The sequence below is a fragment of the Ranitomeya variabilis genome, chromosome 1, assembly GCF_051348905.1.
Source record: "Ranitomeya variabilis isolate aRanVar5 chromosome 1, aRanVar5.hap1, whole genome shotgun sequence".
Lineage (NCBI taxonomy): Eukaryota > Metazoa > Chordata > Amphibia > Anura > Dendrobatidae > Ranitomeya > Ranitomeya variabilis.
In genome coordinates, this window is record NC_135232.1 from 790,485,265 (window position 1) to 790,510,896 (window position 25,632).

Sequence of the window (25,632 nt, forward strand, 5' to 3'; positions counted from 1 at the left end):
TGCTGACCCCGGGCTCCAACACCGCCAGTTGGGGCCCGGTACTGCTAGCTGCACAGAGAAAAACACCTCGCCAATGTGTCAGTGGGGTTCAGCACCGCCAGCTGTTCCCCTGCTGTGCAGCCGGCATCGTGTCCTGCAAAAGCCACGCAGACACCAGAACTGAAATTGAAGGGAACCTGTCCCCCCTCCCCCAGGCGTTTGTACGTTTTTAAGGCCACCTTGTACAGCGGTAATGCTGCATGTGTGCAAGGTGGCTCATAAACGTATTCTCCTCGCACATGTGGAACGGAAAACACGTCTAAAATGTGTCCTCTGTGTGACCATTTAACCGTCCCGGTGGTGTGAGTTTCCTTTGTAATGACACGCTGCAACCCCCTTGGTAGCGCTGCCCGTCTTCTGGCATCATTGTTTGACTGCCTGCGCCTCTGCGGCCGCCCTGACCCACACAACGCCCCTCGGTGTCTTATTTCTTGGGAGTGCGAGGGTGTGTTTGATGGGCATGAGCAGTGCATCAGTTCGCCTGTCCCTCATCTCCTTCCGCCTTCTTCAGACTGTGCGGCTTCATGGCCGTGGCATGCGATAAGGGATCAGCTGACGCCACATAGTCTGAAGCAGGTGTAAGAACCCAAGCGAGAGGCGAACATATGTACTGCGCCAGGCCATGAATCCCAGCCCCGCAGTGTTTTAACTATGTCAATACACTGCGGGGCTGTGATTCATGGGCATCGCGAACCGCACCAGCCAACATTAAATGAGGTCAGAAGATGGGCAGCGCTAGGCCAGGGGATAACACGACAGCGCAGACTCCTGTACAGCAAATAACAACGCTCAGGAGGCTGCACCCAGCACCAAGGTGGGATTCTTGACATCTGTGCTGCGTCTCATTACAAAGGGAACTCGCGCCTCCAACACAGTTTGACTGTATAAAGGGCTAAATGTTATACGTGTTCCATTCAGCGTGTGCAAGGAGCCAAATTAAAAGAGCAACCTTTGACTTGTGCACCACTACTGCTGCATAAGCTGTGGCTCTTCTACTTTGTAACCCCTGAGGGGGGGTTAAAGGTTACCTTTGAAATTGGTTCGATTAGGCTTCGGCCTACACTCTGCTCCCCCTGCAGAGCCCGGGCTCCAACACCGCCAGTTGGGGCCCGGTACTGCTAGCTGCACAGAGAAAAACACCTCGCCAATGTGTCAGTGGGGTTCAGCACCGCCAGCTGTTCCCCTGCTGTGCAGCCGGCAACGTGTCCTGCAACAGCCACGCAGGCACAACAGACCCAAAGCTGCCGCCAGTGCAGGCTTCGGCCTACACTCTGCTCCCTCTCCTCCTCCTGCTGACCCCGGGCTCCAACACCGCCAGTTGGGGCCCGGTACTGCTAGCTGCACAGAGAAAAACACCTCGCCAATGTGTCAGTGGGGTTCAGCACCGCCAGCTGTTCCCCTGCTGTGCAGCCGGCATCGTGTCCTGCAAAAGCCACGCAGACACCAGAACTGAAATTGAAGGGAACCTGTCCCCCCTCACCCAGGCGTTTGTACGTTTTTAAGGCCACCTTGTACAGCGGTAATGCTGCATGTGTGCAAGGTGGCTCATAAACGTATTCTCCTCGCACATGTGGAACGGAAAACACGTCTAAAATGTGTCCTCTGTGTGACCATTTAACCGTCCCGGTGGTGTGACTTTCCTTTGTAATGACACGCTGCAACCCCCTTGGTAGCGCTGCCCGTCTTCTGGCATCATTGTTTGGCTGCCTGCGCCTCTGCGGCCGCCCTGACCCACACAACGCCCCTCGGTGTCTTATTTCTTGGGAGTGCGAGGGTGTGTTTGATGGGCATGAGCAGTGCATCAGTTCGCCTGTCCCTCATCTCCTTCCGCCTTCTTCAGACTGTGCGGCTTCATGGCCGTGGCATGCGATAAGGGATCAGCTGACGCCACATAGTCTGAAGCAGGTGTAAGAACCCAAGCGAGAGGCGAACATATGTACTGCGCCAGGCCATGAATCCCAGCCCCGCAGTGTTTTAACTATGTCAATACACTGCGGGGCTGTGATTCATGGGCATCGCGAACCGCACCAGCCAACATTAAATGAGGTCAGAAGATGGGCAGCGCTAACAGCGCTAGGCCAGGGGATAACACGACAGCGCAGACTCCTGTACAGCAAATAACAACGCTCAGGAGGCTGCACCCAGCACCAAGGTGGGATTCTTGACATCTGTGCTGCGTCTCATTACAAAGGGAACTCGCGCCTCCAACACAGTTTGACTGTATAAAGGGCTAAATGTTATACGTGTTCCATTCAGCGTGTGCAAGGAGCCAAATTAAAAGAGCAACCTTTGACTTGTGCACCACTACTGCTGCATAAGCTGTGGCTCTTCTACTTTGTAACCCCTGAGGGGGGGTTAAAGGTTACCTTTGAAATTGGTTCGATTAGGCTTCGGCCTACACTCTGCTCCCCCTGCAGAGCCCGGGCTCCAACACCGCCAGTTGGGGCCCGGTACTGCTAGCTGCACAGAGAAAAACACCTCGCCAATGTGTCAGTGGGGTTCAGCACCGCCAGCTGTTCCCCTGCTGTGCAGCCGGCAACGTGTCCTGCAACAGCCACGCAGGCACAACAGACCCAAAGCTGCCGCCAGTGCAGGCTTCGGCCTACACTCTGCTCCCTCTCCTCCTCCTGCTGACCCCGGGCTCCAACACCGCCAGTTGGGGCCCGGTACTGCTAGCTGCACAGAGAAAAACACCTCGCCAATGTGTCAGTGGGGTTCAGCACCGCCAGCTGTTCCCCTGCTGTGCAGCCGGCATCGTGTCCTGCAAAAGCCACGCAGACACCAGAACTGAAATTGAAGGGAACCTGTCCCCCCTCCCCCAGGCGTTTGTACGTTTTTAAGGCCACCTTGTACAGCGGTAATGCTGCATGTGTGCAAGGTGGCTCATAAACGTATTCTCCTCGCACATGTGGAACGGAAAACACGTCTAAAATGTGTCCTCTGTGTGACCATTTAACCGTCCCGGTGGTGTGACTTTCCTTTGTAATGACACGCTGCAACCCCCTTGGTAGCGCTGCCCGTCTTCTGGCATCATTGTTTGGCTGCCTGCGCCTCTGCGGCCGCCCTGACCCACACAACGCCCCTCGGTGTCTTATTTCTTGGGAGTGCGAGGGTGTGTTTGATGGGCATGAGCAGTGCATCAGTTCGCCTGTCCCTCATCTCCTTCCGCCTTCTTCAGACTGTGCGGCTTCATGGCCGTGGCATGCGATAAGGGATCAGCTGACGCCACATAGTCTGAAGCAGGTGTAAGAACCCAAGCGAGAGGCGAACATATGTACTGCGCCAGGCCATGAATCCCAGCCCCGCAGTGTTTTAACTATGTCAATACACTGCGGGGCTGTGATTCATGGGCATCGCGAACCGCACCAGCCAACATTAAATGAGGTCAGAAGATGGGCAGCGCTAACAGCGCTAGGCCAGGGGATAACACGACAGCGCAGACTCCTGTACAGCAAATAACAACGCTCAGGAGGCTGCACCCAGCACCAAGGTGGGATTCTTGACATCTGTGCTGCGTCTCATTACAAAGGGAACTCGCGCCTCCAACACAGTTTGACTGTATAAAGGGCTAAATGTTATACGTGTTCCATTCAGCGTGTGCAAGGAGCCAAATTAAAAGAGCAACCTTTGACTTGTGCACCACTACTGCTGCATAAGCTGTGGCTCTTCTACTTTGTAACCCCTGAGGGGGGGTTAAAGGTTACCTTTGAAATTGGTTCGATTAGGCTTCGGCCTACACTCTGCTCCCCCTGCAGAGCCCGGGCTCCAACACCGCCAGTTGGGGCCCGGTACTGCTAGCTGCACAGAGAAAAACACCTCGCCAATGTGTCAGTGGGGTTCAGCACCGCCAGCTGTTCCCCTGCTGTGCAGCCGGCATCGTGTCCTGCAACAGCCACGCAGACACTTGCTCTTGTACCTTCTGCTCCCCATCCTGGTTCCAGTACCGTCAGCTGGTTCCGGGCAGAGCCTTTGGCTTAGGTGCCTCCCTCTGGGTATCCGAGTTCCACCAACGTCAGGTGGTCCTTGGTAGTGCTTTCAGGCACGGGTACCTCCTGCTTAGTAACCGGGTTCCAGTAACGTCAGCTGGTCCTCGGTAGTTCCATTGGCTCTTGGACCTTCGGCTACCCATCCGGGTTCCAGCACCGTCAGCTGGTTCTCGGCACTGTCTTTTGCTCTTGTACCTTCTGCTCCCCATCCTGGTTCCAGTACCGTCAGCTGGTTCCGGGCAGAGCCTTTGGCTTAGGTGCCTCCCTCTGGGTATCCGAGTTCCACCAACGTCAGGTGGTCCTTGGTAGTGCTTTCAGGCACGGGTACCTCCTGCTTAGTAACCGGGTTCCAGTAACGTCAGCTGGTCCTCGGTAGTTCCATTGGCTCTTGGACCTTTGGGTAGCCATCCGAGTTCCAGTTCCATCAGCTGGTTCTCGGCATTTTCTCAGCCTTCTTGTACCTTCTGCTACATTTCCAAGTTCAAGAGACTAAACACGATGACCCGGAAGAACACCCCTAAGATGACGACGACACCAGAGACGACAACCACCGTGATGACGACGACCCTGGAGACGATGACCCTGAAGACCACCGTGATGACGACGACCCCGGAGACGACGACCCTGAAGACCACCCCGATGACGATGAGCCGGGAGACGACGACCCTGGAGACGACGACCCTGGAGACGACGACGACCTGGAAGACCGAGAAGCAGAAGAACAAGAGGCTGCAGAACAAAGAGCAGAAGAACATTAAGCATAACACTAAATATCAGAGCAAAAAATATTATCTAAATTATAAGCAGAAGAAGACTAAGCAGTGTATGGGGGTGAGTCCGTTCCTCCTCGTGGTGCCCCTGGATAAAGCCTGATGCTGCAGGCCAAACTGAACGCGGACAAATGTAACTGTTTTGTGACAGGCAGAACGGAAGGTGTAATCTTCAAACTTTTATAGATAACAACTACAGGAATGCCTGTCACAAATAAGAATATGATGAAGAAGTAGAATATGATGAAGATAATAGTAAAATAAAAAGAATATGAACAATGTAACCCAAAAAATAATAGGTAGAAGATGAAGAAGAAGATGAATAAGGTGAAGAAGTTGATGTCAAAGAAGCTGATGATGAGGATAATGAAGAAGAAAGCGTGGGAGAAGAAAAAAAGAAGGTGAAGGGCGTTGAAGTAGTGAAACATCAATATGTGGCATAAAAAAAAAAAAAAAATTAACATAGTCAAATTCTTTCTAACGCCGAACGTCATCCAAAAAAAAAAAAATCCTGCTATTCTATTACATTGGGCTAAACCTCTGTGCCTTTAATGTCTCCGCCACGTCCCCCAATACATCCTACATTATTCTTAGTTGTTTTCCTTCATGTAGAATGAACCTACAAGTGTATAAAGGGTTTATTTTAATTCCGATATTTTCGTCCCATTGACTTGCATTGGGATCGGGTATCGGTATCGGATTGGATCCGATATTTTGACGGTATCGGCCGATACTTTCCGATACCGATACTTTCCGATATCGGAAAGTATCGCTCAACACTACTGCTGAGGCCATAATCCAGAAGTGGAAAGAACATAATTTCACCATAGTAAAACCACAACCAAGTACTCCCAGCAAAATTTCATACAGAGGAGTGAAAAGAATTAATTATCAGAAGAGTTGTCCAAGACCAAGGACCACCTGTGGAGAGTTACAGAAAGACCTGGAATGAGCAGCTATATGCTGTACAGTAATGCATTCAACCTCCGTGGCCTGTATCCACGTGCACCATGCAAAACTGTTGCTGAACAAAAAGCATGCTCAAGTGCATTTGAAGTTAGTTCAACAACATTTAGACAAGCCTGTGAAATACTGAGAGAATATACAGCTCTGGCAACAATTAAGAGACCACCACATCAAAACCCTGTCATGGCCAGCTCAATCTCCAGTCCTGAACCCCATTGAAAACCTCTGGAATGTAATGAAGAGGATTATGGATAGTCACAAGCCATCAAACAAAGAAGAACTGCTTACATTTTTGCTCCAGAAACAGTGTGAAAGAGTGGTGGATAGCATGCCAAGACGCATGAAAGCTTTGATTAAAAATCATGGTTATTAAACGAAATATTGATTTCTGAACACTTCCTGAGTTAAAACATTAGTATTGTTGTTTCTTAATGATTATGTTTTTTTATTTAATTTTGATAATTTCTCCTTTTCAGAAAAAAAAAAATACAAAATTTATTGCTCGGAAATTCTGAGACATGTTGTCAGAAGTTTATAGACTAAAAGAACAATTTACATTTTACTCAAAATTATACCTATAAAGAGAAAAATCAGAGAAACTGAAAATTTTGCAGTGGTCTCTTATTTTTTGCCAGATTTATGGACTGGTCAGATGAGACCAAAATTAAACTCTTTGGATGCCATAATACACACCATGTTTGGAGGCCAAAAGGCACTGCATATCACCCCAAACAGTGAAGTTTGGAGGTGGGAACATCATGATGTGGGGTTGTTTTTAAGCATACAGCACTGGCAAACTTCATATAATTTAAGGAAGCAGAATAGACAAATGTACCTAGACATTCGTGATAAAAAAATCTGCAGCCATCTACCAGAATGATGAAGATTAATTGAGGGTAGACATTTCGGCAAGACAATGATCCAAAACACGCAGGTTAGGAACTCTCAATTGGTTTCAGAGGAAAAAAATAAAACTGCTAGAATTGCCCAGCCAATCACCTGACCTGAATCCAATAGAAAGTGTATGAAAGGAACTAAAATCTAGAGTTCATGAAAGAAGCCCATCCAAACTTCAGGATTTGAAGAGTGTTTGTGTGGGAGAATGGGCCAAAATCACACATGAGCAATGCATGCGACTAGATTCTTCATACAAAAGCTGTCATCACTAACAAAAGCTTTTGTACGAAGTTGTCACGATCCCACCATTGACTGTGTCTTAGGGACGCAGTGAGTGACAGTTCAGCTGACCTTTGGATTGCAAGGGCGTATCAGGCTGTCAGCATTGTGAGTGGCAGCTTGGCTGTCTTATCAGCTTGGCTGTCCTCTAGTATGTAGAGGCGTGCTGGCTGTCAGTTTTTTGTATGGGATTTTCCCTGCAGCCCAATAAGGCCAGGCCTGCTGTAAGTCCTCCAGGTGTCGACTGTGTTCACATGCTCTGTCATCAGCGGGTGAATCTGGCTTAAATGATTCAGGATCTGGCTAAGGAATAACAGAGCCTTGATTTGTTGCAAGATCCGTTGTAGGCTAAGGTAACTAGTTTGAAGATTTCCTAAAGCTCTCTGCTTGATATGCAGTTTGTTTCTTCTGAACCTATAGTTGCCCTTCCTAAGAAATTTTTGGAAGAGAAATAACAGTTTGGGGTTGTCACGAAAACCCACTCCCACAAGAGAGTCGGGGAATATGGTAATCACCCCGCCGTCACTAATCTGTGATGGTGTTTACACATTCGCAGCTCACTGGCACCCTACTTACCCTCAGGTTAGCCAGGGAAATGTACCTAGGATAAGTAGTCACCGGAGAGGCTGCCCTGTCACATGCTGGTGTCCGTCACTGCCAGGATGCCCCAATTAACACCAGAACACTATGCTGCCACCAGTTCCTTGTTAGATATAAGCCCAGTCCGTTACAAAGTCTATATCGGGTCAGAAACCAACCCCAGGTAGCGTGAATGTCTGTTCGATCATAGAGCAAAAAGAACGAAGCTAGCAAATTTATAAGTTTACTCCAGAAAAATTCGGCAGTTTTTACAAAAATTACAAAAGATATTACAAGAGACAAAATTCAAATATGTACAAACAATTATAAAATAAAAGGGATAAAGGTACAAAACTTACTAAATCTCAGTTACAGGTATGATGTGTCTCAGTCTTCAAAGGATGAGTCTCAGTGGCTGGGAACAATTATGTTTCTTCTGCAAGAGGGTCCTCAGACCTGGGCATTGTCTTAAGTTCCCCAAGTCACAGAAAAGATTTCTGTCAGTGCCTTTTTTTTACAAGATGTGATTTATGATGAACATGACACATTCCAGGTTGCAGAGTCTAAACTTAGCAGTGAGAAAAAGTCTCACGGTACAGAGGTGAGTTCACCGCAGTGCATCGGGAGAAATTTCTTATGGTGAACTGCGGTGAACTTACGGCTGCACCGTGAGATTTTTTTCTCACTTTGCTAGTGGTGATCTCACCGAGGTCACCGCAGTCCAGGGGCCCAGCAGGAATATTCTATATTCTGAGCCCCTATGGATTACCTTTACATTCTCTTATACAGCAAGTGTATGTGTATATGTTTTTATGGTGCTTTTAATGCTGTTGTTTTTTCAATGCACTAGATGGCTACAATGGCTACCGGGATGGGCACAGAGGAGGAAGAAGTGGTGGAGATCATTAACCTTGTGTTGCATGTCTGTGTACTGTGACTGTATTTTTAGGCTTGAGAAAGGCCACATGGCTGAAATGCTGCCTTATTTTGTGTCACTATCATGAAGTTTGTTAACAATTTAGAATAAAGATCAAGGTTTTATAAGGTTCATCTAGGGTGTCTCGGATTTTTCTGGATTGCATATTTACAGCAGGGAGATTAAAAAAGTTGCCCAAGGACTCACATGTTGATGACCTTCCCATAAAATAAATCTAGCTGCAGGCCAATGATATATCATTTATTTAGTGGTGTAGACAGGTACCAGTCCCCAGCTTATCCAATGGATTGGTCAACAATATGGCAGTCCCAAGCAACCTCTTCAAAGTCTGCCTTCCCATGAATGCTGTCACTTTTGCTTAGCTTTTATTGTTAAGGAAACATCATTGTTTAGGAATATAGGAATATTGTATATGTATGCCATTCATCTGAAAGGAGTTGCAGAACTTTTAGCACTTTTCACAAAAGCAACTTTTATTATTTTATTATTACTTTATTACTTATTTAGATGAATGGAGCTGTCTTTCAATCCCAGAAACCTTTTCACAAATCTGCCACTTGTGACTTTACCCGAAGAAGACTATAAACTCAAGCACTTAAGACTATGTTCACATCCATAATTTGTAGCTTCTGTTTTTAATGAAAGTGAAGGAGCAGTGCCTTATACAAAGATGGACCCATTGACTTATTAAGACAGTGCATCTGAGCTCACCACATTTTGATAAGGAGCATTGCACTGTGTTACTCATCACATCTGACAAAAATTGCAAACAAAACAAAGAGTGAACTATCTGCTATTGTAATTGTAAGATCTTTCTGTTGCAGTGGTTGGCTGGCTGCTGGATCCTTTTTCGGCACTAATGTAGGGGCTGCAATAGTGATGCTGTTCCCTGCCGTGATGTTTACGGTTAGCGCTGTGGTGACAGCTTTGGCATTACTCCGAGTAAGTACACGTTCTAAAAAATATTTTTTAGCAAGCTGACATAAAAAAATAACTTTTACCTTTTGACATTGAATTCATGACAGAACTACAAAAGTTTTGAGACTGAAACAAATTTTGGTTTCCCCACAGTTTTCTGCTTCACTGATTTTAGACGTTTTAGTCAGATGTTTCTATGGTTACGATGGAGTACAATTATAATTTTTTCATAAGTTTCTATATTTTTAAATCAAGTTTACGTGAAGATACAATATTTACAGTGTTATCCCGTATTCCTTAAAATTTCAAGACTTCTTCTATTCACCCGGTCATGCTGGATATCACCTCTTGGGTCAAATCCTGACTGATGACAATCAATTCTTGTCCAATTACAGTTAATCACAATTTCTGTGTTTCTGTTTGTCCATCTGCTTTTTGAGGACTGACCACTGACTGTCAATGGGATTGAGACCTGAGGAATTTCTTGGCTGTGGACTCAAAATTTCAATGTTTTGATCACCAAGCCACTTGGTTATCACCTTTTCCTTATTACGTTTGTCTCCATCTCAAATCTTTTGAGCATGACAGTATATACCATACAAGCATTGTCAATTTGGTTAGTTTTATACATTTGTTAAAATGATTATTCCATACTACATGCCTTTTGCATTAATCATGAATAAATACCCTAACATAAAAATACTTTTATTATTAAAACCAAGGCAAACTAACGTGACTAAAAAACACAAAACAAAACTCGTGCTCAAACAGAAAAATAACCCGAAAACTAATGGGGAAACCTAGACACCCCTAGCTTCAGCGTCTATACTCGCCCCTACCTGGCTGCGGAGGTTGACGCCCTAGGGGGAAACGTTGTGGCGCCCCCGCTCCACGACGGCTGACCCTGAAGGCCCTGATACACCCTACTGCTGCTAGTGAGAGCCTCTACCCACAGCCTAGAGGGTCCTCTAACACTATACAGAGGGCTGCCTATACTAGGGAAAAGCTGGGTCCCCAAATATGTAAAAACAATGTATGAACACTTGGCGCATATAAATTCAATAGATGACACCGAACTGTAGGAGAACACTACTATTCCAACCTGAGTGATTTGCATATCACTCTTAAAAATCCCATATAGTAGAGCAAGGATCACCAAATGACCTGTATATTCCACAAAGATAGTTGCAGTGAGGATAACTCCTACATTTGGTTAGATAGATGCGTCATTAGTTTGATCCCCTGCACATCAATCCGGTGCTGGTAGTACACACACCTTGCATATATATCAAGATATGTGGGATTCAATTATACTCATCTCAAGATGTGTCTGCGGTGGTTTCCCATACGCCAATACTAATTACCGCCTCGACGCGTTTCACCCATTAAGGCTCATTAGGAGGCCGATGCAAAGATGATATGTGTCATATCTGATGATCAGTAGCAATCTGCCAGATAGAGAGTATCTACTTTTATAACCACCGCCAACGTCACGCACAGGGCTCCTCCCTTTCATTTCCTGTGGCGTCCAGGACCATCAGCTGCGCATGTCCATTCCGGGGTGCAGGCAAAATAGAAGGCGCCTAGATCTAATCCTAACAGCGCCCTTGCACATCATTGCGCATGCTCACCTTGGACCGCACGCCACCAGGGAAACAGGGCTGTCCTCTAGTGACGCTACTCAATATCCGCTTCCGGTCCTCAGTCTCCCGTGGGAGCGGAGTACACTGAGGTGATCCGACTGCGCATGCCGCCTCCAGCACACGTTGCCTCGGCAACCATACACAATCGGAGAGCATCAGATACGCCCCCATCGTCCATGACAGCTATTGGGGCACAGGAACGCTGCAAAAACAAGCGCCGCAGATACAAGCGCCTAAGCGCTAAACATGCATAGTATCAGTGCGTCCCTTTATGTTCCTAGGCAACTTGAGACACTGCCTATTCACATTCTATTACTGTGACTCCCCTTCTGGACACCAGATCCGATCACCTATAATATTGGGCCCATTGTGGGCTAATTAAGATGCCTAGAAATATACTTTAGCGCCCATACCCATTCATAGTGACCGAATAGGGATGAAGTGTCCGCAGAGGGTGAGTCTGACCAGTATCTCGAGCTCCACTTTATAGTTGATTTAGCGGCCTGTACAGGATATTGAGAAAATGCTTAAGCATTAAAAGTTCATAATATAGACATATTGGCTGCGTATTGTACGATATCACTAGGGTACCACCTGTTAAAACTAAAACACTGGCATATATCCAATACAGTGAACCTAGAATGTCTGTTGTTCAGATTTGCCTGGTGGTTGACCCAACGTGCGGAGTAAGACGGTAAGTATTGCAGGCAGGTACATATAAGGATATGCAAAAAGACGATATTCTTATCAATATGTCATGGAGATCCATGTGATTCCCCAAGATATGGGAAATCCATCAAGATTATGGTATGGCTCATAGTCTTAGAAAGGACAAAGGGTCAAAATTTATTCGCATTTAGGTGACTTCTATCGCACATTCACAAGAAGCACATGTATGATATCTGCTCATTGAGTCCCTTCGGTTCCAGAGATTCCAACCTGAAGATCCATTCGCATTCTCGTTGGAGGATCATTCTGTCGTGGTTACCCCCCCTTGGATTCACCTTCACCACCTCCATGATCATGAATCTCACATCCGTTGGATCCCCACTATGATAGGTGTGCATGTGTTTGGCCAGTGGAGTATCTCTTTTATTACGGATATCACCCATATGTTCCCCCACTCTTCTCCTGAACTCCCTCTTTGTCTTTCCCACATAGTCTCTTGGACAGGAGCAGGACGCCAAATATACCACACCTTCTGTTTTACAATTGGAAAATTCTCGCTGGTAGAACATTTTACCCGTGGTGGAACTCTGGAACCTTTTACAGGGTCTCATCCATTTGCATAGGCTGCACTTCCCACACTTAAAGAAACCACATGGTCTCCTATTTAGCCATGTATCCCCAGGCTTCGGTCTCTGGTACTGGCTTTGCACCAGCATGTCCCTAATGGATTTTCCCTTTCTGAATGTAATGTTGGGACGTTCCCCCACTAGATCTCTGAGGTCCGGGTCAAACCTAAGTACGTCCCAATGTCTAGAAAGGATCTTTCTAATATCCTGATGTTGAGTATCAAATGTACCAATGATCCTTAGAATGTCATCTGGATCCTTCCTTGTATGTTTCTGCAGCAGGGCTTGTCTGTCTGCCTTCCTTGCAACATCATAGGCTCTATCAAGGACATGTTTCTGATATCCCTTCTCATGGAACCTATTGTACATGTCCCCTGCCTGGCTCTTGAACATGTTGTATCTAGAGTAATTCCTCCTCAGTCTAAGGAATTGACCCTTGGGAATCCCTCTCCTCAGGGGGGCTGGGTGATGGCTCTGCCAATGCAGCAAGCTGATATTGTACTTGTCGGTTTCCTATAGATACTGGTTGCAACCCCTCTATTTGCTTATTTTTCAATTTTTACATCTCGGAACGACAATTCCTTGTTTGTGATCTCAGAGGTGAACCTCAGGCCCACATCATTCACGTTTAGATGTCTCATGAACTCTTCAAATCCCTCCTTAGAACCAGTCCACACTAGAAAAACATCATCTATATACCTATACTAAATAGATATATATTCATCCCACCATCTACCGTCACCCCCAAACACTATGGTCTCCTCCCACCAGCCCAGGAACATGTTTGCGTACGATGGGGCACAGGGACACCCCATAGCAGTGCCCCTGAGCTGGTGGAAGTGTTTACCATCAAAGCTGAATGCATTATGGGTAAGGATATATGTAAGTACTTTAACCCCTTAATCCCGTATGACGTACTATACCGTCGAGGTGGGGTGGGCCTTAATTCCCGGTGACGGTATAGTACGTCATACGCGATCGGCCGCGCTCACGGGGGGAGCGCGGCCGATCGCGGCCGGGTGTCGGCTGCATATCGCAGCTGACATCCGGCACTATGTGCCAGGAGTGGTCACGGACCGCCCCCGGCACATTAACCCCCGGCACACCGCGATCAAACATGATCGCGGTGTACCGGCGGTACAGGGAAGCATCGCGCAGGGAGGGGGCTCCCTGCGGGCTTCCCTGAGACGATCGGTACAAGGTGATGTACTCACCTCGTACCGAACGTCTCCTCCCTGCAGGCCCCGGATCCAAAATGGCCGAGGGGCTGTATCCGGGTCCTGCAGGGAGCACTTCCGGGTCGGAGCAGGCTGCAGATGAAAGCTGCAGCCTGCACGGCTGTAAGTGAGATCGGAGATCTCACAGAGTGCTGTGCACACTGTGAGATCAGCGATCTGTATTGTCCCCCCCTGGGACAAAGTAAAAAAGTAAAAAAAAAAATTTCCACATGTGTAAAAAAAAAAAAAAAAAATTCCTAAATAAATAATAATAAAAAAAAAAATATTATTCCCATAAATACATTTCTTTATCTAAAAAAACCAAACAAAAACAATAAAAGTACACATATTTAGTATCGCCGCGTCCGTAACGACCCAACCTATAAAACTGGCCCACTAGTTAACCCCTTCAGTAAACACCGTAAGAAAAAAAAAAAAAAAAACGAGGCAAAAAACAACGCTTTATTACCATACCGCCGAACAAAAAGTGGAATAACACGCGATCAAAAAGACGGATATAAATAACCATGTTACCGCTGAAAACGTCATCTTGTCCCGCAAAAAACGAGCCGCCATACAGCATCATCAGCAAAAAAATAAAAAAGTTATAGTCCTGAGAATAAAGCGATACCAAAATAATTATTTTTTCTATAAAATAGTTTTTATCGTATAAAAGCGTCAAAACATAAAAAAATGATATAAATGAGGTATCGCTGTAATCGTACTGACCCGACGAATAAAACTGCTTTATCAATTTTACCAAGCGCAGAACGGTATAAACGCCTCTCCCAAAAGAAATTCATGAATAGCTGGTTTTTGGTTATTCTGCCTCACAAAAATCGGAATAAAAAGTGATAAAAAATGGTCACGTGTCCGAAAATGTTACCAATAAAAACGTCAACTCGTCCCGCAAAAAACAAGACCTCACATGACTCTGTGGACCAAAATGTGGAAAAATTATAGGTCTCAAAATGTGGAGACGCAAAAACTTTTTTGCTATAAAAAGCGTCTTTTAGTCTGGTTTCACACTTGCGTTTTTATCTGCATGCGTTTTTTAAAAAAACCGCATGTGTGAAAAAATGCATGTAAACGCGGTAAAACGCATGCGTTTTTATAGAAAAACACAAGAAAACAAGAAAAAAACAAAAATCCCTAACCCTACCCCTAACCTGAAATACGTGGCACTGAAATACGTGGCACTGAAATATACGTTTATATACGTATATACGTATATAAGTGCCACGATATTTCAGTGGCCACGTATATAAGTGCCACGTATATAAGTGCCACGTATATAAGTGCCACGTATGTAAGTGCCACGTATGTAAGTGCCACGTATGTAAGTGCCACGTATGTAAGTGCCACGTATGTAAGTGCCACGTATTTACGTGCCACGTATTTACGTGCCACGTATTTACGTGCCACGTATTTACGTGCCACAAATACGTGGCACTGAAATACGTGGCACTGAAATATCGTGGCACTTAAATACGTGGCACTTAAATACGTGGCACTTAAATACGTGGCACTTAAATACGTGGCACTTAAATACGTGGCACTTATATACGTGGCACTTATATACGTGGCACTTATATACGTGGCACTTATATACGTGGCACTTATATACGTGGCACTTACATACGTGGCACTTACATACGTGGCACTTATATACGTGGCACTTATATACGTGGCACTTATGACTGTCAGAAAATGTTCAGTAAACGGTTAGGGGTGAGGTTAGGGGTAGGGTTTCAGGTAGAATTGGGGAGTTTCCACTGTTCAGGCACATCAGGGGCTCTCCAAACGCGACATGGCGTCCAATCTCAATTCCAGCCAATTCTGCGTTGAAAAAGTAAAACAGTGCTCCTTCCCTTCCGAGCTCTCCCGTGCGTCCAAAAAGGGGTTTACCCCAACATATGGGGTATCAGCGTACTAGGGACAAATTGAACAACAACTTCTGGGGTCCAAGTTCTCTTGTTATCCTTGGGAAAATAAAAATTTGGGGGGCTAAAAATCATTTTTGTGGGAAAAAATATATGTTTTATTTTCACGGCTCTGCGTTGTAAACTGTAGTGAAACACTTGGGGGTTCAAAGTTCTCACAACACATCTAGATAAGTTCCTTGGGAGGTCTAGTTTCCAATATGGGGTCACTTGTGGGGGGTTTGTACTATTTGGGTACATCAGGGGCTCTGCAAATGCAACGTGACGCCTGCAGACCAATCCATTTAAGTCTGCATTCCAAATGGCGCTCCTTCCCTTCCGAGCTCTGTCATGCGCCCAAACAGTGGTTCCCCCCCACATAGGGGGTATCAGCGTACTCAGGACAAATTGGACAACAACTTTTAGGGTCCAATTTATCCTGATACCCTTGTGAAAATACAAAACTGGGGGCTAAAAAATCATTTTTGTGAAAAAAAAAATAATTTTTATTTTCACGGCTCTGCGTTATAAACTGTAATGAAACACTTGGGGGTTCAAAGTTCTCACAACACATCTAGATAAGTTCCTTGGGGGGTCTAGTTTCCAATATGGGGTCACTTGTGGGGGGTTTGTACTGTTTGGGTACATCAGGGGCTCTGCAAATGCAACGTGACGCCTGCAGACCAATCCATTTAAGTCTGCATTCCAAATGGCGCTCCTTCCCTTCTGAGCTCTGTCATGCGCCCAAACAGTGGTTCCCCCCCACATAGGGGGTATCAGCGTACTCAGGACAAATTGGACAACAACTTTTAGGGTCCAATTTATCCTGATACCCTTGTGAAAATACAAAACTGGGGGCTAAATTTCATTTTTGTGAAAAAAAAAAAAAAAATTATTTTCACGGCTCTGCGTTATAAACTGTAGTGAAACACTTGGGGGTTCAAAGCTCTCAAAACACATCTAGATAAGTTCCTTAGGGGGTGTACTTTCCAAAATGGTGTCACTTGTGGGGGGGTTTAATGTTTAGGCACATCAGGGGCTCTCCAAACGCAACATGGCATCCCATCTTAATTCCAGTCAATTTTGCATTGAAAAGTAAAATAGCGCTTCTTCCCTTCTGAGCTCTGCTATGCGCCCAAACAATGGTTTACACCCACATATGGGGTATCGTCGTACTCAGGACAAATTGCACAACAACTTTTGTGGTCTAATTTCTTCTCTTACCCTTGGGGAAATAAAAAAATGGGGGTGAAAAGATCATTTTTGTGAAAAAATATGATTTTTTATTTTTACGGCTCTGCATTATAAACTTCTGTGAAGCACTTGTTGGGTCAAAGTGCTCACCACACATCTAGATAAGTTCCTTAGGGGGTCTACTTTCCAAAATGGTGTCACTTGTTAGGGGTTTCAATGTTTAGGCACATCAAGGGCTCTCTAAATGCAACATGGCGTCCCATCTCAATTCCAGTCAATTTTGCATTGAAAAGTCAAATGGCGCTCCTTCCCTTCCGAGCTCTGCCCTGCGCCCAAACAATGGTTTACACCCACATATGGGGTATCAGCGTACTCAGGACAAATTGCACAACAATTTTTGGGGTCCAATTTCTTCTCTCACCCTTGGGAAAATAAAAAATTGGGGGTGAAAAGATCATTTTTGTGAAAAAATATGATTTTTTATTTTTACGGCTCTGCATTATAAACTTCTGTAAAGCACTTGTTGGGTCAAAGTGCTCACCACACATCTAGATAAGTTCCTTAGGGGGTCTACTTTCCAAAATGGTGTCACTTGTTAGGGGTTTCAATGTTTAGGCACATCAGGGGCTCTCCAAATGCAACATGGCGTCCCATCTCAATTCCAGTCAATTTTGCATTGAAAAGTCAAATGGCGCTCCTTTGCTTCCAAGCTCTGCCATGCGCCCAAACTGTGGTTTACCCCCACATATGGGGTATCAGCGTACTCAGGACAAATTGTACAACAACTTTTGGGGTCTATTTTCTCCTGTTACCCTTGGTAAAATAAAACAAATTGGAGCTGAAATAAATTTTGTGTGAAAAAAAGTTAAATGTTCATTTTTATTTAAACATTCCAAAAATTCCTGTGAAACACCTGAAGGGTTAATAAACTTCTTGAAAGTGGTTTTGAGTACCTTGAGGGGTGCAGTTTTTAGAATGGTGTCACACTTGGGTATTTTCTATCATATAGACCCGTCAAAATGACTTCAAATGAGATGTGGTCCCTAAAAAAAAATGGTGTTGTAAAAATGAGAAATTGCTGGTCAACTTTTAACCCTTATAACTCCGTCACAAAAAAAAATTTTGGTTCCAAAATTGTGCTGATGTAAAGTAGACATGTGGGAAATGTTATTTATTAAGTATTTTGTGTGACATATGTCTGTGATTTAAGGGCATAAAAATTCAAAGTTGGAAAATTGCGAAATTTTCAAAATTTTCGCCAAATATTCGTTTTTTTCACAAATAAACGCAAGTTATATCGAAGAAATTTTACCACTAACATGAAGTACAATATGTCACGAGAAAACAATGTCAGAATCGCTAAGATCCGTTGAAGCGTTCCAGAGTTATAACCTCATAAAGGGACAGTGGTCAGAATTGTAAAAATTGGCCTGGTCATTAACGTGCAAACCACCCTCGGGGCTTAAGGGGTTAAGCACAAACTCATTGTGCGCCTGGCACGTTACCGATCTTTGTTGCAAAAAATATCTCACCCCTTCTAACCCTGCTTGATGCGGGATGCTACTGTAAAGTGCTTCGATATCAATAGAAGCTAGCCACGCATCTTGTCCCAAATGCATTCCTTCTAATTTGAGTAACAGATCAGATGTGTCCCTCAGATAGGACGGGATGGAGGTGACGAAGGGACGAAGAACCTGATCTACATATATTCCACATTTCTGTGTTAGGGAGTCCACCCCAGAGACGATGGGACGTCCTTTAAGGGTATGGTACCCCTTGTGTACCTTGGGGAGTGTGTAAAATGGCGCCACCAGGGGACACTTTGGTAACATAAAATCAAATTCACTTGATGAAATCAGTTTATGGGACACAGCTTCCTCCAAAATGAGCCTCAATTCCCCCTTAAATGCCTCGAGTGGGTTACTACTAAGTACCTCATATGTTGTCCTATCCTGCAGGATTGTGGTGCACATAGTGCGATATTCAAGATGATCCATGAGGACTAGATTTCCCCCTTTATCTGAGGACTTTATAATAAGTTGGTCATTTTTCCTCAGGGTATCTAGTGCCCCTCGTTCACTCTCCGTAAGGTTGTCCTCAGTGTTCCAATCCTTCTTTCCAAGTTTCTTAAGGTCCCTTTCCACTAGTAACGAGAATAGATCGATATTTCCCGTATCTCCCTGTGGTGGCATTCTCACACTTTTATTTCTTAATGTGGTGAACGGACCTTTTCCCTCCTCCGGGGCCCTATTATTTTCCTGTAGTAGACCACATAGGGCTTCATACCCTTCTAAATCTTCCTCATTAAGTCCTAATTCATGGCATTCCTCACGGGTCTTATGCTTGAAGAATTTTTGCCATTTTAATTTCCTACAGAACAGGTTGAGGTCCTTGACCCACTCAAAGCAGTTAAAATAATTAGTTGGAACGAGTGAGGCCCCGCTGGAGTACACCAAATTCATCCCTTGAGAGTGTGTGCGAGGACAGGTTTATGATTTGACCCCTGTTCAACTGAACCGGGTTCTGAGTTGATAGCCTGTTCTCGCACTCTGCTCCAAAAAAAGAGGCAGAGGATGATGAGGAGGCCGCAGGTGGTTGAACCTGTGCTGGGTTTACTGCTAGAAACGGAGTGATCGTGCCCAAGCCACTTCTGTATGCACCTCTCCCCCTATTTCCAGATTTTCCCCTTCCACCCTGCCATCTCTGTCTTGTCTGGTGGCCCCTAAAGAACTGTGTCCCACTCCCTGTAACCTCAGATCTCTCCGTGTCAGACGTATCTATGTCTGAAAAGATGCTTCCGACGGTCTCTCTGCCTGAGGGTTGAAGACTTTTTTGGAGCAGAGTGCGAGAACAGGCTATCAACTCAGAACCCGGTTCAGTTGATCAGGGGTCAAATCATAAACCTGTCCTCGCACACACTCTCAAGGGATGAATTTGGTGTACTCCAGCGGGGCCTCAATTTCGTTCCAATGAATTATTTTAACTGCTTTGAGTGGGTCAAGGACCTCAACCTGTTCTGTAGGAAATTAAAATGGCAAACATTCTTCAAGCATAAGACCCGTGAGGAATGCTATGAATTAGCACTTAATGAGGAAGATTTAGAAGGGTATGAAGCCCTATGTGGTCTACTACAGGAAAATAATAGGGCCCCGGAGGAGGGAAAAGGTCCGTTCACCACATTAAGAAATAAAAGTGTGAGAATGCCACCACAGTGAGATACGGGAAATATCGATCTATTCTCGTTACTAGTGGAAAGGGACCTTAAGAAACTTGGAAAGAAGGATTGGTACACTGAGGACAACCTTACGGAGAGTGAACGAGGGGCACTAGATACCCTGAGGAAAAATGACCAACTTATTATAAAGTCCTCAGATAAAGGGGGAAAATCTAGTCCTCATGGATCATCTTGACTATCGCACTATGTGCACCACAATCCTGCAGGATTGGACAACATATGAGGTACTTAGTAGTAACTCACTCGAGGCATTTAAGGGGGAATTGAGGCTCATTTTGGAGGAAGCTGTGTCCCATAAACTGATTTCATCAAGTGAATTTGATTTTATGTTACCAAAGTGTCCCCTGGTGGCGACATTTTACACAGTCCCCAAGGTACACAAGGGGTACCATCCCCTTAAAGGACGTCCCATCGTCTCTGGGGTGGACTCCCTAACACAGAACTGTGGAATATATGTAGATCAGGTTCTTCGTCCCTTCGTCACATCCATCCCGTCCCATATGAGGGACACATCTGATCTGTTACTCAAATTAGAAGGAATGCATTTGGGACAAGATGCGTGGCTAGCTTCTATTGATATCGAAGCACTTTACAGTAGCATCCCGCATCAAGCAGGGTTAGAAGGGGTGAGATATTTTTTGCAACAAAGATCGGTAACGTGCCAGGCGCACAATGAGTTTGTGCTTAAAGTACTTACATATATCCTTACCCATAATGCATTCAGCTTTGATGGTAAACACTTCCACCAGCTCAGGGGCACTGCGATGGGGTGTCCCTGTGCCCCATCGTACGCAAACATGTTCCTGGGCTGGTGGGAGGAGACCATAGTGTTTGGGGGTGATGGTAGATGGTGGGATGAATATATATCTATTTGGTATAGGTATATAGATGATGTTTTTCTAGTGTGGACTGGTTCTAAGGAGGGATTTGAAGAGTTCATGAGACATCTAAACGTGAATGATGTGGGCCTGAGGTTCACCTCTGAGATCACAAACAAGGAATTGTCGTTCCGAGATGTAAAAATTGAAAAATAAGCAAATGGGGGGGTTGCAACCAGTATCTATAGGAAACCGACAAGTACAAACAGCTTGCTGCATTGGCAGAGCCATCACCCAGCCCCCCTGAGGAGAGGGATTCCCAAGGGTCAATTCCTTAGACTGAGGAGGAATTGCTCTAGATACAACATGTTCAAGAGCCAGGCAGGGGACATGTACAATAGGTTCCATGAGAAGGGATATCCGAAACATGTCCTTGATAGAGCCTATGATGTTGCAAGGAAGGCAGACAGACAAGCCCTGCTGCAGAAACATACAAGGAAGGATCCAGATGACATTCTAAGGATCATTGGTACATTTGATACTCAACATCAGGATATTAGAAAGATCTTCTCTAGACATTGGGACGTACTTAGGTTTGACCCGGACCTCAGGGATCTAGTGGGGGAACGTCCCAACATTACATTCAGAAAGGGAAAATCCATTAGGGACATGCTGGTGCACAGCCAGTACCAGAGACCGAAGCCTGGGGATACATGGCTAAATAGGAGACCATGTGGTTTCTTTAAGTGTGGGGAGTGCAGCCTATGCAAATGGATGAGACCCTGTAAAAGGTTCCAGAGTTCCACCACGGGTAAAATGTTCTACCAGCGAGAATTTTCCAATTGTAAAACAGAAGGTGTGGTATATTTGGCGTCCTGCTCCTGTCCAAGAGACTATGTGGGAAAGACAAAGAGGGAGTTCAGGAGAAGAGTGGGGGAACATATGGGTGATATCCGTAATAAAAGAGATACCCCACTGGCCAAACACATGCACACCTATCATAGTGGGGATACAACGGATGTGAGATTCATGATCATAGAGGTGGTGAAGGTGAATCCAAGGGGGGGTAACCACGACAGAATGATCCTCCAACGAGAATGCAAATGGATCTTCAGGTTGGAATCTCTGGAACCGAAGGGACTCAATGAGCAGATATCATACATGTGCTTCTTGTGAATGTGCGATAGAAGTCACCTAAATGCGAATAAATTTTGACCTTTTGTCCTTTCTAAGACTATGAGCCATACCATAATCTTGATGGATTTCCCATATCTTGGGGAATCACATGGATCTCCATGACATATTGATAAGAATATTGTCTTTTTGCATATCCTTATATGTACCTGCCTGCAATACTTACCGTCTTACTCCGCACGTTGGGTCAACCACCAGGCAAATCTGAACAACAGACATTCTAGGTTCACTGTATTGGATATATGCCAGTGTTTTAGTTTTAACAGGTGGTACCCTAGTGATATCGTACAATCCGCAGCCAATATGTCTATATTATGAACTTTTAATGCTTAAGCATTTTCTCAATATCCTGTACAGGCCGCTAAATCAACTATAAAGTGGAGCTCGAGATACTGGTCAGACTCACCCTCTGCGGACACTTCATCCCTATTCGGTCACTATGAATGGGTATGGGCGCTAAAGTATATTTCTAGGCATCTTAATTAGCCCACAATGGGCCCAATATTATAGGTGATCGGATCTGGTGTCCAGAAGGGGAGTCACAGTAATAGAATGTGAATAGGCAGTGTCTCAAGTTGCCTAGGAACATAAAGGGACGCACTGATACTATGCATGTTTAGCGCTTAGGCGCTTGTATCTGCGGCGCTTGTTTTTGCAGCGTTCCTGTGCCCCAATAGCTGTCATGGACGATGGGGGCGTATCTGACGCTCTCCGATTGTGTATGGTTGCCGAGGCAACGTGTGCTGGAGGCGGCATGCGCAGTCGGATCACCTCAGTGTAGTAGCGTCACTAGAGGACAGCCCTGTTTTCCTGGTGGCGTGCAGTCCAAGGTGAGCATGCGCAATGATGTGCAAGGGCACTGTTAGGATTAGATCTAGGCGCCTTCTATTTTGCCTGCACCCCGGAATGGACATGCGCAGCTGATGGTCCTGGACGCCACAGGTTATGAAAGGGAGGAGCCCTGTGCGTGAGGTTGGCGGTGGTTATAAAAGTAGGTACTCTCTATCTGGCAGATTTCTACTGATCATCAGATATGACACATATCATCTTTGCATCGGCCTCCTGATGAGCCTTAATGGGTGAAACGCGTCGAGGCGGTAATTAGTATTGGCGTATGGGAAACCACCGCAGACACATCTTGAGATGAGTATAATTGAATCCCACATATCTTGATATATATGCAAGGTGTGTGTACTACCAGCACCGGATTGATGTGCAGGGGATCAAACTAATGACGCATCTATCTAACCAAATGTAGGAGTTATCCTCACTGCAACTATCTTTGTGGAATATACAGGTCATTCGGTGATCCTTGCTCTACTATATGGGATTTTTAAGAGTGATATTCAAATCACTCAGGTTGGAATAGTAGTGTTCTCCTACAGTGCGGTGTCATCTATTGAATTTATATGCGCTAAGTGTTCATACATTGTTTTTACATATTTGAGGACCCAGCTTTTCCCTAGTATAGGCAGCCCTCTGTGTAGTGTTAGAGGACCCTCTAGGCTGTGGGTAGAGGCTCTCACTAGCAGCAGTAGGGTGTATCAGGGCCTTCAGGGTCAGCAGTCGTGGAGCGGGGGCGCCACAACGTTTCCCCCTAGGGCGTCAACCTCCGCAGCCAGGTAGGGGCGAGTATAGACGCTGAAGCTAGGGGTGTCTAGGTTTCCCCATTAGTTTTCTGGTTATTTTTCTGTTTGAGCACGAGTTTTGTTTTGTGTTTTTTGGTCACGTTAGTTTGCCTTGGTTTTAATAATAAAAGTATTTTTATGTTAGGGTATTTATTCATGATTTCTAACTTTTTCCTTGATAGTATATATTCCTTTAAGCATGCCTTTTGCATTACCCTGCAATATACACGTCTTTAGGTATTAATAAATGGGCTGTCCACCTTTGGGGACAATATTGTTCTTACATCAAGGGAACCTATCACCAGAAAAAATGCTATTAACCTGCAGATATGGGGTTAATCTGCAGAATAGCGTTAATAAGCTGCCTGACGCCTGCATTTACCTAAATACCGCGGGGAGAAAATGAACTTTTTCTGGCAGCCTTCCACTTTCAGTCACAGGGGCAACGCCGGTGCTGGATCAGTCACCGCTCTGAGCATACAGAGTGGCAGCTGTAACTGCGCCCCCGATCCTGACTGACAATTAGCCCCAATACAGAGGGAGTGTTAGTCAGGGCCGTGGGTGCGGTTACAGTAGGCTCTCTATATACTCAGAACGATGACTGAACCTGCGCCAGTGCAGCAGTGCCGTCACAGGGGGAGTGCCCGATAGAGCGCGCCAGGAAGGCGGCATGCGCACAACACTGGAGAGACCATGATGAATGTGGGCAAAGGAAGGGCAAAGTGTAATATGTGAGGTAAAATGAAGTATAGCGCTGCAAGAAGGCTGGATGACAACGAGCAGGGGGAAGGATAACGGCATAGATGCTGACGAATAATATAATGCAACAACAAATGTAAAACAAGAAAAAGTGAAGAAAAACTGTACTGAAAAAAGATGAGTGAAATAACAGTAAGTGAAATGAGTATGACGTGAAAAATATGTGAGAAAAAAATATGACACGTGAATGAAATGGTAATCATGAATAAAATTAGGAATTATGCTAACTTATAAGTAAACAAGAGGAGTCAAGAAAAAACAGGAAAAGAAAGGAAAAAGTGCCTGCAGGAGGATTAGTGAAACATAGGGTATGAAGTGTGACTAAATGCAGTATGGAAATGATAAAAGTAAATGATGAATGGGTGAGTGTGGAATGAAAATAAAAGTGCTATGCAAATATAAAACAAAATATGTAAGTACAACACTTGGAAATGGTGAAAAATAAAGAAAACACTATCAAATAAAAGTGGCAAATGTACAAGAGGACTAAAGTAGTGAGAATGAAAGAGATACATGAATTGCAAAAAATAGACAATTGTAATGCGGCCACTGAATGAAAGCGATGAAAAAACTCAAATAATAAAATCACACATCAGCAGCCAAAGGACGAAGAACCCCTGAAGGGCAGTATGCGGAAAGCCGAATAAACCGTATGGGGAGTCTACCACGGAGATGAAATGCAATACAAATGCGAAGACAATTGATTTATTATATTATCCACAATGTAATCCGATGGACAGTAAGATGAAGACATGGATGTGAAAATCTGAGATTAGGAGACCCAAACCAGCCAGCAGCAGCCAAATGACAAGAGTCATGATGAATAAAAGAACAAATGTAAGGCCAGTGATCTATGATGAAACAGACACAATACTGGTCAAAAAAACAAAAAACGTTATGTGTGTGTGGTTAAAAAGCCTAAAAAAGCTGTGTGTGTGTGTGGGGGGGGGGGGAGTCATATGAGGAAAGAGTATAAAAAAAGGAAGATAAAATGGACCAGAATACAAATATGAGCTGCAAATTAAAACTAGTTCCCAAACTCAATATAACACAAATAGAATCAGAACAATAACCATCATAGGAAGCAAGAAAAAACCATTTGTCATTGAGACCAAAGGGTTTAGGAGTTTCATAGTCCTGAGTATGGTTTTTCAACAACATTCTCTCTGAGCAAGTCTGTTCATTAGGTTACCACCCCGAATGCTACTGTGGATGCAGTCAACTCCCCTGATTTGTAACAAAGGGAATCGTTCACCTCATTTGACCTAGGTAAACAATTATTATGGGCATACAAGTTATACACCATGTTCCAAATTATTATGCAAATGATATTTTTCTCAAATAAAAATCATCACC

At 44.9% G+C, this 25,632-nt stretch overlaps 1 protein-coding gene across 3 annotated transcripts in view; it reads left to right on the forward strand.

Moving 5' to 3' along the window:
- SCAMP4 (secretory carrier membrane protein 4) overlaps nt 1-25,632 on the forward strand; it is a 121,193-nt gene that overhangs the window by 81,547 nt on the left and 14,014 nt on the right. For all 3 annotated transcript variants that reach the window (XM_077273035.1, XM_077273053.1, XM_077273044.1), the window contains exon 6: nt 9,278-9,395. In XM_077273035.1, the coding sequence (XP_077129150.1) occupies nt 9,278-9,395 (118 nt within the window). The remainder of the gene's footprint in view (nt 1-9,277; nt 9,396-25,632) is intronic.